Genomic DNA, 17,049 nt, shown 5'->3' on the forward strand with positions numbered 1-17,049 from the left:
GTTGACATTATTGCGCAATAGATATCCGGGTTGAACCTTTGATCCGACCTAACACTGCCATCTAGTGTTGGTCAATGTAACACAGCCCTCTGTACTTGGCTTTATTGGTTAAAGGTATTTTAAATTAAATAACACACATTGTGTAGGTCAAAATGTCAAAGTGAGACAGATTTTGCAGTGGAATTGGGGATATCAAGATACTGCTGAATGTTTTACTTTCATGTCATCTAACCATAACAGCTTAAGACTTTATTAAGAATATATACTAATATATGTTTTATTCCTAAAACCATGGATAAATATATCAAGTTCCGATTTTTGATGGGTTAGGATAAATGACTATAAACTTTATTACACCTACCAACATTGACACAGGTACATAAAACACACACAAGTAACTAGTTGGTTATTTTAATTATGTAGGGAAAAGCAGTAAAAAATAGAAGGATGTAGTTTTGCATGGTTAAACTTAAACTTGTGTGTCAAACATCAGTTTAATTTTTCAAGCTGAGAGTGGCAGAATGTCTCACACACACACACACACACACACACACACAGCAGTTATTTTTTATTCACTGACTCAGTCAAAAAAAACAATTTCACACAATTGTTTGGAGTTATAATCACAATTGATGAAACAAAATGTCTGAATTGAGTCCCACTAGTTTAAAGGAGGGCAGCACGGTGGAACAGGTGTTAGTGCATCTGCCTCACAATACGAAGGTCCTGAGTTGTCCTGAGTTCAATCCCGGGCTCGGGATCTTTCTGTGTGGAGTTTGCATGTCCTCCCTGTGACTGTGTGGGCTTCCTCCCACTTCCAAAGACATGCAACTGGAGATAGGTTGTTTGGCAACACTAAATTGGCCCTAGTGTGTGTGTGAATGTTTTGCCTGTCTATCTGTGTTAGCCCTGGGATGAGGAGACTTGTCCATGGTGTACCCCGCTTTCTGCCCGATTGTAGCTGAGATAGGCTCCAGCGCCCCCCCCAACCCCGAATGGAATAAGCGGTAAAAAATAGATGGATGGATGGATAGTTAAAAGGAATACTGAATATACAAAAAGTGTCTTATCCTCAACGGGTGGAGCGTTACAATCTCCCAGCTTCCTTAAACTGACTGAGCAGCCCGTCATCTGCCCGTAGAGGGAAGTACAGATTTCGTGTTTTATAGTAGTTGGGGTCAGACCGGAGGTTCTGAATGACATCTGCGAGGAGATGTGCGCGCTCCACACGGCAGCCTGGCGCCTCAAAGTCCAGCTTGGTGAAGTGGACGTGGAGGTGGTAATAGGACGGCTGGTAGTGTAGGTAGATTCTCATCTTACTGGCTGGAAGGCTGTAGTGCTTCAGAATGGCCTCCTAATGGCACAAACACACCAGATCTCTGTTCACAACACAACAAAAAAGTCCCAAGTACTTCAGTAAAGCTGGTGTATCCGCACCTGTCCTTTCTGGAGTATATTTTCAAGCAGGGGTAAATGCTGTGATGTCAGGTCTCTCAGACTCTTGATGTCTCTTTGATGTGTGATGGCCATCAAGTACAAATCATCCAGCTGAACGAAAACACATTATACAACATTTTTACTCATAACAGATAACCCTTGGTAATTAAGTACATTTAGACAATACTATACAAGCAAGTATTACATTATAACTAAGGATGGGCACCGAAACTTTGGTCCATAATGGCACTGGTGATGAATTACACAATAGTAACCATACCGAAAAAAGAAGAAGCTATCTGTGCCATATTCCGGTGTTAAGTAAAGGCAGGCTGAGCCACCTGCAAGTGCCTGATCATGATATTGTGCAGATATTATTCTAGTAAGAAATGTAGCGTTCCGATAGAAGCACACAGAGTCTGACGATCTCTTTAAAAACTTTATTGCCAACTTTAACAAGCTAACAACAGCCTTCTTAACACTGTTAGCACTAGCACGTCCAAAACTGTCGTCTGCCCCGTAGTCAATAGCTCCTTTTCTCTATCCTTTTGCTGTGAGGCTTTCATGCTCCGCTGTTGCCATTTTTAATACAAAGTAGCGTATAGTTCAAACTTAAATCTGCAAGCTGATGCCATATGGAAACTGCTACAAAATATAACGGGGAGAAGATGCTGTCAAAGTGGAGCCACGTAAACAAGGCTGCCAACAAAACAGTGCATCCTGAAGACACTGTCTGTAAAACATAATTTTGCTAAATTTTGACCAAAACTGACCATGTTATGTATACCAGCGGTTCTCAAATGGGAACCCCTGGGAATACTTCATGGTATGCCAAGGGGTACATGAGATTTTTTTTAAATATTCTAAAAAAAAAGCAACAATTCAAAAATCCTTTATAAATATATTTATTGAATAATACTTCAACAAAATATGAATGTAAGTTCATAAACTGTGAAAATAAATGCAACAATGCAATATTCAGTGTTGACAGCTAGATTTTTTTTTCCATAAATATTGATGTTAAAGATTTCTTTTTTTGTGAAGAAATGTTTAGAATTAAGTTCATGAATCCAGATGGATCTCTATTACAATCCCCAAAGAGGGCACTTTAACTTGATGATTACTTCTATGTGTAGAAATTTTTATTTATAATTGAATCACTTGTTTATTTTTCAACAAGTTTTTAGTTATTTGTATATGTTTTTTTCCAAATAGTTCAAGAAAGACCACTACAAATGAGCAAAATTTGCACTGTTATACAATTTAATAAATCAGAAACTGATGACATAGTGCTGTATTTTACTTCTTTATCTCTTTTTTTCAACCAAAAATGCTTTGCTCTGATTAAGGGGTACTTGAAATAAAAAAATGTTCACAGGGGTACATCACTGAAAAAAGGTTGAGAACCACTGATGTAGACCACAAGGAAGTGTTGTAAATGTAGGGGAAAAAAATCATAATATAACCCGTTTATGTGAAGTGAATTATATTTATATAGCACTTTTCTCTAGTGACTCAAAGCGCTTTACATAGTGAAACCCAATATCTAAATTTCATTTAAACCAGTGTGGGTGGCACTGGGAGCAGGTGGGTGAAGTGTCTTGCCTAAGGACACAACGGCAGTGACTAGGAAGGCGGAAGCGGGGATAGAACTTAAAACCCTCAAGTTGCTGGCATGGCCGCTCTATCAATCGAGCTATACCAAATTATTGCGCCTTATCAATCCGTATCAATCCGTTGTGGTGAAGAAGGAGCTGAGCTGGAAGGCAAAGCTCACAATTTACCGGTTGATCTACGTTCCCATCCTCACCTATGGTCATGAGCTTTGGGTTATGACCGAAAGGACAAGATATCAGGTACAAGGGGCCGAAATGAGCTTCCTCCGCTGGGTGGCGGGGCTCTCGCTTAGAGATAAGGTGAGAAGCTCTGTCATCTGGGAGGAGCTCAAAGTAAAGCCGCTGCTCCTCCACATCGAGAGGAGTCAGATGAGATGATTCGGGCATCTGGTCAGGATGCTATCTGAACGCCTCCCTAGGGAGGTGTTTAGGGCATGTCCGACCTGCAGGAGGCCACGGGGAAAACCCAGGACACGTTGGGCAGACTATGTCTCCTGGCTGGCCTGGGAACGCCTCGGGACTAAGTGGGTGGTTAGAGAGAAGTCTGGGCTTCTCTGCTTAGGCTGCTCCCCCCGTGACCCGACCTCGGATAAGTGGAAGAAAATGGATCGATGGATGGATGGATATAGCGCTTTATATGCGGGAAATTGTTTTTGCACGTTTTCCATCTTTGCATTGCTGCAATAATTATGACAATTTGTTGTGGATTGTATTTCTTATCTCATAATGTTTTACTTAGTTATCATGTGTTTCATATCACTGAAGTATTTAAATTACCAGTCTGTTCAACTTGAATGTTACAAAATTCGACAAAAATAAAAATACATTGTTTTTTGGTTTGTTTACAAAATTTGTAAAAGTTTTTGTTTGAGCAACGTTTAAGCAACGTCACCATTTTTTAAATACCGATCCGGTACTAGTATCAGTTATAATGATAATGAATAATTAATTATAAAACACTTGTTCTGCAAGAAATCAAGAAGAAAGAACGCAAGGGATCTTAAGTGTTGCCAACTTAGTAACTTTGAGATACTTTTTTTTAATCAAAAATGCGATTAGCGGCAAATCCAGTGGGTACTTTTTAGACGCTGAAATTAAATGTTCATCTACCTTACTTTGTAAAGATGAGAAAACGTGATCGATCAACAACCTCTTCATTGTGAAACTAAGACGGCAACTGTGGGCCTGGAACCCCAACAAAACAACATCAGCAAACTCATCTATACTCTTTGCATGCAGCTATCCTCAGCCTGTCAAGTTCACGACCTCAGGCGGTCGGAAATTACAGAACTCCTAATTAACACAACACATAAACGCCAGTTTGCTACACTCCAGTTTCTTCGTGTGACTTTTAAAAAAATACAAAGAGAAGTAAAATTTGTTTGTATTTCTAAAAATATTTGAGTTGTATGTATTTTTAGATACGGTATAAAAAACAGATTGAAGAATTTTAAGCTGTTGGTCACCACAGCTTTGGGGCAACTCTTTTTTTTACGACTAAGCAAGCTGGTAAGCAGACAAAAGAATACGACAAGATTCCACACACACATGCTTAAGAATAACAAGTCTGACCTGCTTCTGGTCCCATTTGAAATCTGGAAGGAGGACAAAACCAAGCTTAGGGTGTGGATCTTCAAACAGTATCCGCTCAGACTCTGCCTTCTTGTCCAAGATGTTGTACACCCACTGAGGAGTGCAGATGGTGTCAAAAACTTGTTTTGCACGACATGACAAAGTAGTCAACGGGCACTGACCTGCACACTGAAACTCTGCTTCTTTATGTAAGGCAGAGTGATGGACTCATAGTCCTGTGCTGTTTCCTCCACAAGGAAACTCTCCTTACGCTGGTATTTCTTCACATGCTTCTCAGTAGCTGGACACATAACAGTCGCCTTGATCTCTGAAATCACAAACAAGTCATCGGTCTTTCCTCTTGACACAACATACTGTCTCGCTATACCATTAAGGTGTGGTGGAGCATGGAGAGAGTAGGTGCTGTAGATGTCATTCCTCATCTGTAACTTCAGAGTGGAAGCAGTGAAGATTTCAGCCAGGACGTCTTCCCTGATGGGAGTCTTCTCCAGGATGACCACGGCATTCTGATCAGCAAGCTGATGTTTATGAGAGCAACACAGACAACATTTTATGTTAACAATGCATGAATATAAAAAAAGAGCTCAGCAGCGCATGCACTTTTTGCGTCGGCTGAGAAGAGCACAGCTACCTCCCCCCATTCTCAGCACATTCTACAGAGGCACTATAGAGAGCCTACTGACCAACTGCATCTCTGTCTAGACTGGAGCCTGCATTGCCTCAGACTGGAAGTCTCTGCAGAGAGTGGTGTGGATGGCCGAAAAGATCATCAGGACTCCTCTTCCTCCTATCCAGGAAACCGCAAAAAGCCGCTGCCAGACCAAGTCTCAAAAAATCTGCAGAGACTCCTCCCACCAAGGACTGTTTTCACTGCTGGACTCTAGAAAGAGGTTCCGCAGCCTCCGTAGCAGAACCTCCAGGTTCTGTAACAGCTTCTTCCCTCAGGCCAAAGAGTCTTGAACGCATCATAATAATTCCCCCCCCAAAAATGAATTAACTTGCTGGAATATATATAAAATATAACATACATCCATAAACGTGGATGCATCTGCAAAAGTGCAATATATTTATACAGTAATGTATTTATTTATATCTGCACCTTATTGCTATTTTATCCTGCACTACAATGGAGCTAATGCAACGACATTTCATTCTTATCTGTACTGTAAAGTTCAAATATGAATGACAATAAGAGGAAGTCTAAATCTATAGTGCCATGAATAGACATGTCAAACTGAACTGTTCAGGTTTAAACTTTGTCATTAAATAGAATAAGCACAGTGCAGTGCATGTTTGCGGCACCTTTAACACGACTAGAAGATGGTTTAACCATTTCAAACTAGTATTTTGAAATACCAAACCAGAAGGCAAAAACAATACAACTGAAGTTCGTTTATATAAAAGTTCAAAAGTAGATGTTTTCATTTTCGCTCAATTTAGTCTTCATAGATCCTCGATAAAGATTGCGTTCTGAATTATTAAATCATAGTTAGTAAATGTGCATGTTTCACCTTCCCGTGGACGTAGATGGTTTTCTCCCTCGCGGAATCACTCAACACGGCGGTGCTTTGAAAGCCAGACAGGGCATTTGTGTCGTTTCCATTCTCTGCCCGGTCATTTTCACAGTCCGACTTCACCTTCTTGGTTGGTTGCGATAATTCATTTGTTGCCTCGAGGTCCTGTTGTCTTTTGACCGAAACATCCGCCATTTTTGACGACGCTTCGCCACAATCCACAGAGATTGTTTATATTAGAATGAACGCTCACTCCTTAAACGCAACACATCCAAATTTTGCGCATGCGCTGATTTTCTTTCACTCTAAAGCAATTATTTGCCATTAAAGAACTAAACACAGTACACCATAATACATAGTACACAGTATAATATAATCATAAATCTAATGTATGGCTAACTTACTGCTGAATTCCGGTTTGTTAATTTGTTTATACGGGACACCCTATTTTTCTAGGCATTGGTAATACACAATTTCCTTCATATTTACACAATAGTTCATGTATTATCTATTATGAATCAATTAGAAGTAGGGCTGGGCGATATGGACCAAAAAGTATATTGCGATATATTTTTTACTGTAACTCGATATTCGATAAACTTTTCGGTGAAAGTATACATATAAATATTTTGAGCGATATTCAGTAAAATTGAAGTGAATGACATCTGTTCTGTAACCCAGTTAGTCAAGATGGGAATTAACAGCACATACAATAAATTGTTTAAGTAGTACAGAATTACATGACGTAAATGAAATAAATATTACTCATACGTAAAATAAATAGCATAGCTGTGCAAATAATACAAAATGTATCAAACTCAGATAAAATGTACATTTGCAGGCAGGTATTTTGTGATTTCCTTTCCTGGTTCGATGACCCGCCCTATCTTGGCTCTGATTGGCCTGTCTCTAACCAATCGTGACTCATCACAGTAAACAACCAACCAATCATGGATGTTCTTATACATGCAAGCGTGTTCTTGGAAGGAGGAAGGGGAGGGTTTTAGTAGCCCATGGAGGGGAGCGGGGGAGAACAAGGAACACAACAAATAAGCGGCGTTTGGGCATTTTAACGTGAAATAAACTATATCGATATTTTCTTAATTCATATCTTGTTTACAAAATATATTGATATATCGCCCGGACCTAATTAGAAGTATACGAAGTTCCAGCAGTCCTGGGTTCAAATCCAGGCTCGGGGTATTTCTGAGTGGAGTTTGCATGTTCTCCCCGTGAATGCGTGGGTTCCCTCCGGGTACTCCGGCTTCCTCCCACTTCCAAAGACATGCACCTGGGGATAGGTTGATTGGCAACACTAAATTGGCCCTAGTGTGTGAATGTGAGTGTGAATGTTGTCTGTCTATCTGTGTTGGCCCTGCGATGAGGTGGCGACTTGTCCAGGGTGTACCCTGCCTTCCGCCCGATTATAGCTGAGATAGGCGCCAGTGCCCCCCGCGACCCCGAAAGGGAATAAGCGGTAGAAAAATGGATGAATGGAACTATGAAATACAGCCCTTAGATTCGAGGAGTGTTCAAGTGACAGACACCTTGTTTAGCTAATAGAATCAATGTTTATGGGCGGGGATATTTGTGGTCAGACCAATCAAAACGCAGCACTTCACATAATGAGGAAGCAATTTAACAACAACAGCAGCAATGTTTAACTGTTGTGATAAAGTTTGGAGTTGGCGTGTGAGGAATGTTTTATGTTGACATTATTTACATGCAGCCTTAAAAACAATATTTTGACGTCCATCAACATGTGCACTACTCTCCATACATGTATTCTCGTTGTCGTTTACGCGCTTGCTGTCGTCGCGAGAAAAAAAGGTAAACTAAGTTTATATTGTTCCATTATTGATATTCTGTAACTATATATATTGTCAACAAGAACTGACCACACTTTAATGTTTATCACTTTGAGTCACACAGGGCAAGTGTTTAATTAAATTCATTTGCAGTGATTAGTAATAATCGGATGCTTGTTATCCACTTTGCTGCTGGGCAAGTACAATATTGATGCCTGTGTATTTGTTTTTGTTAATCACTTCCTCTTTTTTTTTTTTTTTTTTTACCGGTTTAATACATGTGTTGTACCAATTTATTGTCTTTGAATTTAGAGAGACAAAACGTCCTTTTTATAATTGCTGACGATCTGAGGCCATCCATGGGTTGCTATGGAGACACAACAGTAAAGTCACCAAACATTGACCAGCTGGCGTCCAAAAGCCATGTTTTTCTTAATGCATATGCACAGGTAAAATTGTGTTGCCAATTTAAACATGCAGGTATTGCTAATATAAATAAATATATCGCCAAAGTTTTACATGTGAATTTATTCTTCCTTCTTTTTTGCAGCAGGCTGTATGTGCTCCTAGTCGCACCTCCATGTTAACAAGCCGCAGACCAGACACGACCAGGCTGTATGACTTCAAATCATATTGGAGAGTTCATTCGGGAAACTACACAACACTTCCACAGTACTTTAAATCGAATGGTTATGACACCATGTCTGTGGGTAAAGTCTTTCACCCTGGTGAGATAAGTTACACGATTCCGCACATAGTTGCTGCATTGTTAAGGGACAATCAACTGTGTTCTTTTTGTTGGCAACAATGGCCTTGGTGTAATTGTGTCTGCAGGCATTGCCTCGAACCACACGGATGACTACCCTTACAGCTGGTCCATTCCTGCATACCACCCTGCTTCATTCAGATTTGAAAAACAAAAGGTACAGGCAGGAAGGGACAATCGTGCAATCGTTGTTAGATACTGACTAATTACCCAATTACCTATCCCAAATACCAAGCGAAAGATGTTGGAGAGTGCAGAAAATTGCGTACGCTGTCAACAGTATTAGTGGACCTTGTGTAATGTGGCAGAAATAAAGAGAAAAAAGCATATTTTTAATATTTTCCTCAAGTAAAAAGAATAATAATGTCATCAAATTATGGACGGCGTGGCGCAGTGAGAGAGTGGCCGTGCGCAACCCGAGGGCCCCTGGTTCAAATCCCACCTAGTACCACCCTTGTCACGTCCGTTGTGTCCTGAGCAAGACACTTCACCCTTGCTCCTGATGGGTGCTGGTTTGTCCCTTGCATGGCAGCTCCCTCCATCAGTGTGTGGATGTGTGTGTGAATGGGTAAATGTGGAAGTAGTGTCAAAGCGCTTTGAGTACCTTGAAGGTAGAAAAGCGCTATACAAGTACAACCCATTTATCAAATTGATGGAACATTTTAGACTAAACTAGTGTTACAAAGCCATTGTAGTTATAAGGTGGATGCAAAGAAACGGATACTCTTAAATAAAAATAAAATGGAGGAAACTGTGCCACCGATGAATTGTGTATTTTCAGATGGAAAAAAAACAAAAAACATTTACTGTTACATTGATATCAACACCATGGATATTATAAAACTATATAGTCTGATTGGGCCTTTTTATTCCCATTATTTGTGTCCATGTATATAGGGCTATCGGCTCTTTTTTGTATTTCTACAAACGCAGAAACCTGCAAAATGTGAACTCAAACTTTGTTTCCAGATGTGTAATGGAGAGGATGGTCACCTCCATGCCAACCTGCTGTGTGCAGTGAATGTGACAGACCAGCCTGGAGGAACACTCCCTGACATGGAGAGTGCTGATGAGGCGGTGCGGCTACTAAAGACTCGGGTTGATGGCGTCCCTTTCTTCCTGGCCGTGGGCTTTCACAAACCTCACATTCCTTTCAGGATACCAGAGGTACACATGGTCTCATCTACACAATGTAGGGTTTGCAAAGACTCATTACTATGCTAGCTGCAGGTGTTTCTGGCGTGCTGTGCTGCATTAGGCATCATTTATACAAAAGCTGCACGATTATGGCAGAAATGAGAATAGTCACAATTATTTTTATCAATATTAAAAATCACGATTATTCATAATATCAGGTAATATAGTACTGGGGTCGGAGGGACTCCACGCCATCATGTCATTTTTTATTAACCAGTCAGATAAAAAGGCTAGATAAACGTTATCCATATGTTTAAAGACAAATATTTGTGTTTTTATTCTTTATTAGTATTAACGTGTCTGCTGTACACTTCTAAACATTCCAAAATGCTATGTCACATGAATTGTTTTTTACGTTAATAATTAATAAACCTTCTGACATGAAAATCCCCCGCACCTAATATAAAAAAACATGGAGTTTTGTTTTTAATATCAATTCAAAACACAAAAGCAGTTTGGCCAATGAAAATGAAGTCTACAAGCCCTGTTGTTTTACAACACCACCATGTTAATCAGTGCAATATTTTGGCCAACAAAAATAAATAGAAATGATACCTCTCACATTTCATACACAATCTTCATGCCTCACTGACAACTTCTAGAGTTGATGTTATCGGGAACAATGACAAAGTTAGCTATTTAATAATGAAAGAATGACTTTCCCAGTAACCGGCAATACGCTCCTCACACATTATTTTACAGACTGCCCGCTGCATGTTTCCTCTCACCAACATTTGAGTGATGCAGCAACTCGTGACGAGCCGCTGTTGTGCTTTCAAAATGAAAATGAAAATCTAAAATTTTTCTCTTCAGTGGTATAGTTTTTGGCTGGTAAAGACTTGTTTGTCTCCAATATTGTCCACACGTTACCATCTAATATAGCAATGGGGTCTTAAACGCACGCCGAGACCTCGTGGTAGTCAAGCAAGTGAGTTGAAGTAAAATGAAGCGATTGGCAGCAGCCACCCCGGGAAAAGTTAGTTAATGTTTCAGTTCGGTGTGGTGATGGAGTTTTATGGTCTTACACAATGGCCCCTGGCTTGGATGGGCGCACGCTTCACAGGGCTGTTCTCTGCCACCCCGGTTGTGGAAGGTCTTGATTTGAAATGCGAGGAGCCTCCTTTTTCAATGTTAATATTGCAGACAGTCCCCCTCATGTAATCATGGCAGCCAAAATCGTAATTGTGATTAAAAGATTAATTGTGCAGCCCTAATTTGTGCTATTAAATTGTCAAAAGCTGCGCAACAAATGGTGAAAAAAATTGTCATCTTGATTCACATCTGTTTTCTGAACTATCTGAAGGATTCTTTAGATTTTACTGAACGAGCTGGAGTCAAACGCTGCACTGTTGTTGGCATAGCGGCCAACCCTTTTTCCTCACGTTTCCTGTCCTCAAGCGCCTCTTTGGCCAGGCTAAGTTGGCTCCCTGTCTCTCGGCGAGCCTTACTGGCCAGGCCAATTGTGGCAGCCATCATTCATCAACTAGTGTGAGGAGCCATCGCATTAAATAACATCACAAAGGAATCTGACACAGCCTTAATAAGATAGTGATTTGTTTTAATCGTGAGTAAAAAGGATCTGGGAATACGTTATACACAGTATATATTAAAAATATTTCTAATTTTATAAACATACTGCACATTTTCATAGATGGTACAAACAAAAAGTCGTCCTTTGCCACATCGCCCGTTTGAAGATTGCAATGTCACTATATGGTTAAAAAAAAAATTAAAGCATAGTTTATGTATTTTTGGCCTATATTAAGGATTTTTAGGCATTAGGATGGATAAATGAAGTAAAAAAAAAAAAAAAAAATACCTTCAGTAGTATTTGCCACGAGATGACACCAAACCAATTAAGGCGTGCTGTTCAGTAACATGGCTCAGCCTCAGGAAGCATTAATATGTAGGAATAAACAAGTTTGAAGGTAACTGTATGGATGCCATTACATGTATAACTCATAAGGTAAACATATTTAGAAGGTCGTAGGCAGGTTTTTTATGTTGTAGCTCTGAAAATATGTGATTTATAATGAATAATTCCTATTTTGCGAAAATGTTATTTACCACGATAAGGCCTGAAACCAATTAATGATAGACAAGGGTTTACTGTATTTCTTCGTTTCATTGATATTCATTTTGTATTTCCTTCACTTGCAATGCTCTGTTCAAAAGCGCTTTACTTGACTTAAATACATTTAATTTTATCTTCTAATTCAGTGTGAAAATCAGGAATTTATCACAATATCTAGGACTGAATCATGTTCCTAACTAAACTTCTGTAGAAGTGAACAGTTAAACAGTATAGGAACTCTCAAAGATGCAAAAAAAAAAAAAGCCCAAAACAACCTCAAATAATATATGCAGGTTTGCTACTACAATCGAAATGTTGTATGCTTTTGAGCTATGCTGTTTTTCTAAGTAAAATTAAATCACATTCATATATTACAGGAGTACCTGCGTCTCTATCCTATTGAAAACATGACGCTAGTTCCTGACCCGGATGTCCCCAAGCGCCTTCCACCTGTGGCCTACAACCCCTGGACAGACATAAGAAAGCGAGATGATGTCCAAAAGCTCAACATTAGCTTCCCCTATGGACCAATTCCTAAAGACTTTCAAGTATTCTTTCTTTTGTACGTGATACCATTATGTCTCATTTCAAACACTAACATCATGGGTCATTGTCTTATAGCTGCGTATCCGCCAGCATTACTACGCTGCTGTGTCCTACATGGACTCCCAAGTTGGACGTCTGCTCAATGCACTAGACAACTTGGGGCTGGCTCAGAGCACAGTAGTGGTTTTCACTTCTGACCATGGTTAGTGCTTTTGGAAATAGTTTAAGCGGTTGCAGGTAGAACATGGCTGATGCATTGTTTTAGTTGGTGATTTAATAAAACTTCTCAACTCGCTTATAAATAATTATGTTGGTGTGTGAGCTACAGTAAACCCTTCTATGAAACATCTGTCACCAGAGGGCAGTGTTGCTGCATCAGTAATTACTACAGATTTTACTCATTCTCAAACTAAGTTAATACAAATGTAAAGCTCACGTCTAATCTTTTTATTTTTTAAAACATGATAAAAAATGTTGTGTTTTTCATATGTTCCAATATATATGCATGCATGTTTTATGTATTCTGAAGCAGAAATAATTTTTTTCTTTTCCTTCTTCAGGTTGGTCACTAGGCGAGCATGGTGAATGGGCGAAATACTCAAACTTTGATGTGGCAACACGTGTTCCTCTTCTCATTTATGTCCCTGAGGATCCTGCAGCCCTTAAAGGATCTTCCTTTCCCTTTGTTGATGTTTTTAGCCAATCCCAACTCACCTTTAAGAGTACGGCCACACTCAACATTGCTCCAAACATCATCATATTTACTCAGATGCTGTATATAAAAATTGTATTGTCACCACATGTACAATATACAGTGTCAGATATGTAGATTTAATGATATGTTTATTATTGTATGTGGAGTAGTGATCATTATGCTGTGCTTTAATATTTTAAAGCTGATACATTTAAAGTCTTTAAATTCAATATAGCTTTAAAAATTACCTCCTAAGAATTATTGAAACTGTTCTTTACATGTCATTTCCAGATTATAAATTTGTCGGCAATATGGTGGAGCTGGTTGCTGTTTTTCCAACAGTCTCTCATCTAGCTGGCCTAGAAACACCTGTGCAGTGTCCTGATATTTCCTTGCAGGTACAGTATTTACGATGGTGCTAAGTCATTTAGGTCATTTTGGATGAACTACTTCCAAAGTGTGTTATTGTTTTGATTTCATCTGGAAAAAATTGGTCGGCGCTTAATCTGTGTACGAACCAGGACTGTAAAAAATTAAAACAGACAGTGTTGTCCAAAATTAATGCCTATTTTATTTTGATGACATTTTGTGACATGCAAGTTTAACAGTATAGTTGTAGTAATTTTAATTATGGCTGTGCAATGATTACATTTGTAAGTCATATTAATTACACTTTTGAATCTTGATTAACCACAATTAATTACAGTTTATTGCTCACTTGCATAATTCAAATTAACTTAAAATAGGACCCAATATATGGACACAAACAAATTCAATTTTATTTTCCAAATGACATACAGGATTATTTCCTAAATGCTTTCCTGGAATGTACACATTGCATTTGTTCAAAACTTGCTAAATGGTTTATCTGACAGCCGATTGGGGTCTATTTTGAATTGTAATTTTCTAGTGCGCACACCAGTCGGTCTCCTTACTTATTTTTGCAATGATGTATGCATTGCCTTGTTGCCTGACCGTATAACATCCCGCACCGGGCGGTTTAGCTCGGTTGGTAGAGTGGCCGTGCCAGCAACTTGAGGGTTGCAGGTTCGATTCCCGCTTCCGCCATCCTAGTCACTGCTGTTGTGTCCTTGGGCAAGACACTTTACCCACCTGCTCCCAGTGCCACCCACAATTTGTTGTGGATTGTATTTCTTATCTCATAATGTTTTACTTAGTTATCATGTGTTTCATATCACTGAAGTATTTAAATTACCAGTCTGTTCAACTTGAATGTCACAAAATTCGACAAAAATAAAAATACATTGTTTTTTGGTTTGTTTACAAAATTTGTAAAGTTTTTGTTTGAGCAACGTTTAAGCAACGTCACCATTTTTTAAATACCGATCCGGTACTAGTATCAGTTATAATGATAATGAATAATTAATTATAAAACACTTGTTCTGCAAGAAATCAAGAAGAAAGAACGCAAGGGATCTTAAGTGTTGCCAACTTAATAACTTTGAGATACTTTTTTTTTATCAAAAATGCGATTAGCGGCAAATCCAGTGGGTACTTTTTAGACGCTGAAATTAAATGTTCATCTACCTTACTTTGTAAAGATGAGAAAACGTGATCGATCAACAACCTCTTCATTGTGAAACTAAGACGGCAACTGTGGGCCTGGAACCCCAACAAAACAACATCAGCAAACTCATCTATACTCTTTGCATGCAGCTATCCTCAGCCTGTCAAGTTCACGACCTCAGGCGGTCGGAAATTACAGAACTCCTAATTAACACAACACATAAACGCCAGCTTGCTACACTCCAGTTTCTTCGTGTGACTTTTAAAAAAATACAAAGAGAAGTAAAATTTGTTTGTATTTCTAAAAATATTTGAGTTGTATGTATTTTTAGATACGGTATAAAAAACAGATTGAAGAATTTTAAGCTGTTGGTCACCACAGCTTTGGGGCAACTCTTTTTTTTACGACTAAGCAAGCTGGTAAGCAGACAAAAGAATACGACAAGATTCCACACACACATGCTTAAGAATAACAAGTCTGACCTGCTTCTGGTCCCATTTGAAATCTGGAAGGAGGACAAAACCAAGCTTAGGGTGTGGATCTTCAAACAGTATCCGCTCAGACTCTGCCTTCTTGTCCAAGATGTTGTACACCCACTGAGGAGTGCAGATGGTGTCAAAAACTTGTTTTGCACGACATGACAAAGTAGTCAACGGGCACTGACCTGCACACTGAAACTCTGCTTCTTTATGTAAGGCAGAGTGATGGACTCATAGTCCTGTGCTGTTTCCTCCACAAGGAAACTCTCCTTACGCTGGTATTTCTTCACATGCTTCTCAGTAGCTGGACACATAACAGTCGCCTTGATCTCTGAAATCACAAACAAGTCATCGGTCTTTCCTCTTGACACAACATACTGTCTCGCTATACCATTAAGGTGTGGTGGAGCATGGAGAGAGTAGGTGCTGTAGATGTCATTCCTCATCTGTAACTTCAGAGTGGAAGCAGTGAAGATTTCAGCCAGGACGTCTTCCCTGATGGGAGTCTTCTCCAGGATGACCACGGCATTCTGATCAGCAAGCTGATGTTTATGAGAGCAACACAGACAACATTTTATGTTAACAATGCATGAATATAAAAAAAGAGCTCAGCAGCGCATGCACTTTTTGCGTCGGCTGAGAAGAGCACAGCTACCTCCCCCCATTCTCAGCACATTCTACAGAGGCACTATAGAGAGCCTACTGACCAACTGCATCTCTGTCTAGACTGGAGCCTGCATTGCCTCAGACTGGAAGTCTCTGCAGAGAGTGGTGTGGATGGCCGAAAAGATCATCAGGACTCCTCTTCCTCCTATCCAGGAAACCGCAAAAAGCCGCGGCCAGACCAAGTCTCAAAAAATCTGCAGAGACTCCTCCCACCAAGGACTGTTTTCACTGCTGGACTCTAGAAAGAGGTTCCGCAGCCTCCGTAGCAGAACCTCCAGGTTCTGTAACAGCTTCTTCCCTCAGGCCAAAGAGTCTTGAACGCATCATAATAATCCCCCCCCCAAAAATGAATTAACTTGCTGGAATATATATAAAATATAACATACATCCATAAACGTGGATGCATCTGCAAAAGTGCAATATATTTATACAGTAATGTATTTATTTATATCTGCACCTTATTGCTATTTTATCCTGCACTACAATGGAGCTAATGCAACGACATTTCATTCTTATCCGTACTGTAAAGTTCAAATATGAATGACAATAAAAGGAAGTCTAAATCTATAGTGCCATGAATAGACATGTCAAACTGAACTGTTCAGGTTTAAACTTTGTCATTAAATAGAATAAGCACAGTGCAGTGCATGTTTGCGGCACCTTTAACACGACTAGAAGATGGTTTAACCATTTCAAACTAGTATTTTGAAATACCAAACCAGAAGGCAAAAACAATACAACTGAAGTTCGTTTATATAAAAGTTCAAAAGTAGATGTTTTCATTTTCGCTCAATTTAGTCTTCATAGATCCTCGATAAAGATTGCGTTCTGAATTATTAAATCATAGTTAGTAAATGTGCATGTTTCACCTTCCCGTGGACGTAGATGGTTTTCTCCCTCGCGGAATCACTCAACACGGCGGTGCTTTGAAAGCCAGACAGGGCATTTGTGTCGTTTCCATTCTCTGCCCGGTCATTTTCACAGTCCGACTTCACCTTCTTGGTTGGTTGCGATAATTCATTTGTTGCCTCGAGGTCCTGTTGTCTTTTTACCGAAACATCCGCCATTTTTGACGACGCTTCGCCACAATCCACAGAGATTGTTTATATTAGAATGAACGCTCACTCCTTA

General features: G+C 39.5%; 2 protein-coding genes across 7 annotated transcripts; one reads left to right on the top strand and one right to left on the bottom strand.

The window, feature by feature from the left end:
* Window positions 1-555: 555 nt before the first annotated feature.
* On the bottom strand, window positions 556-17,033 carry dcps (decapping enzyme, scavenger). Of its 4 annotated transcripts, none has more exons than XM_061901641.1 (9): window positions 16,788-17,033; window positions 15,644-15,794; window positions 15,438-15,583; window positions 15,256-15,369; window positions 5,014-5,164; window positions 4,808-4,953; window positions 4,626-4,739; window positions 1,438-1,548; window positions 556-1,354 (listed from the first exon to the last, which is right to left on the bottom strand). In XM_061901641.1, exons 1-9 carry the CDS (start codon window positions 16,983-16,985, stop codon window positions 1,088-1,090), a joined length of 1,398 nt encoding a protein of 465 aa, XP_061757625.1. In that variant the 5' UTR covers window positions 16,986-17,033; the 3' UTR covers window positions 556-1,087. The 4 variants fall into 4 exon arrangements, with proteins under 4 accessions (XP_061757625.1, XP_061757626.1, XP_061757627.1 ...); XM_061901642.1 differs by lacking the exon at window positions 16,788-17,033 and adding an exon at window positions 15,960-16,080; XM_061901643.1 differs by lacking the exons at window positions 15,256-15,369; window positions 15,438-15,583; window positions 15,644-15,794; window positions 16,788-17,033 and adding an exon at window positions 6,158-6,428.
* On the top strand, window positions 7,755-16,423 carry LOC133553434 (iduronate 2-sulfatase-like). Of its 3 annotated transcripts, none has more exons than XM_061901638.1 (10): window positions 7,755-7,990; window positions 8,281-8,448; window positions 8,519-8,696; window positions 8,803-8,891; window positions 9,704-9,901; window positions 12,383-12,553; window positions 12,627-12,753; window positions 13,112-13,273; window positions 13,537-13,643; window positions 15,979-16,423. In XM_061901638.1, the coding sequence occupies exons 2-10, from the start codon at window positions 8,443-8,445 to the stop codon at window positions 16,234-16,236; spliced, it is 1,296 nt and encodes a 431-aa protein (XP_061757622.1). In that variant the 5' UTR covers window positions 7,755-7,990; window positions 8,281-8,442; the 3' UTR covers window positions 16,237-16,423. The 3 variants fall into 3 exon arrangements, with proteins under 3 accessions (XP_061757622.1, XP_061757621.1, XP_061757623.1); XM_061901637.1 differs by having other exon boundaries at window positions 7,760-7,990; window positions 8,281-8,417; window positions 15,979-16,420; XM_061901639.1 differs by lacking the exons at window positions 13,112-13,273; window positions 13,537-13,643; window positions 15,979-16,423 and having other exon boundaries at window positions 7,766-7,990; window positions 8,281-8,417; window positions 12,627-12,758.
* Window positions 17,034-17,049: the final 16 nt, after the last annotated feature.

The sequence above is a fragment of the Nerophis ophidion genome, linkage group LG05 (genome assembly GCF_033978795.1).
Source record: "Nerophis ophidion isolate RoL-2023_Sa linkage group LG05, RoL_Noph_v1.0, whole genome shotgun sequence".
In the NCBI taxonomy this organism is placed as follows: Eukaryota; Metazoa; Chordata; class Actinopteri; order Syngnathiformes; family Syngnathidae; genus Nerophis; species Nerophis ophidion.

Bases quoted from the DNA above. Each gene is read 5' to 3' on its own strand.
- dcps (XM_061901641.1), bottom strand. From the start codon at position 16,985: ATGGCGGATGTTTCGGTAAAAAGACAACAGGACCTCGAGGCAACAAAT. The intron at 5,165-15,255 runs GTCAGACTTGTT...CATAAACATCAG, and splicing joins TCAAATGGGACCAGAAGCAG to CTTGCTGATCAGAATGCCGT. The intron at 4,954-5,013 runs GTATAGCGAGAC...TTGTGATTTCAG, and splicing joins TGCTCCACCACACCTTAATG to AGATCAAGGCGACTGTTATG.
- LOC133553434 (XM_061901637.1), top strand. From the start codon at position 7,867: ATGTTGACATTATTTACATGCAGCCTTAAAAACAATATTTTGACGTCC. The intron at 8,697-8,802 runs GTGAGATAAGTT...TTGTGTCTGCAG, and splicing joins GGGTAAAGTCTTTCACCCTG to GCATTGCCTCGAACCACACG. The intron at 9,902-12,382 runs GTACACATGGTC...CATATATTACAG, and splicing joins TTCCTTTCAGGATACCAGAG to GAGTACCTGCGTCTCTATCC.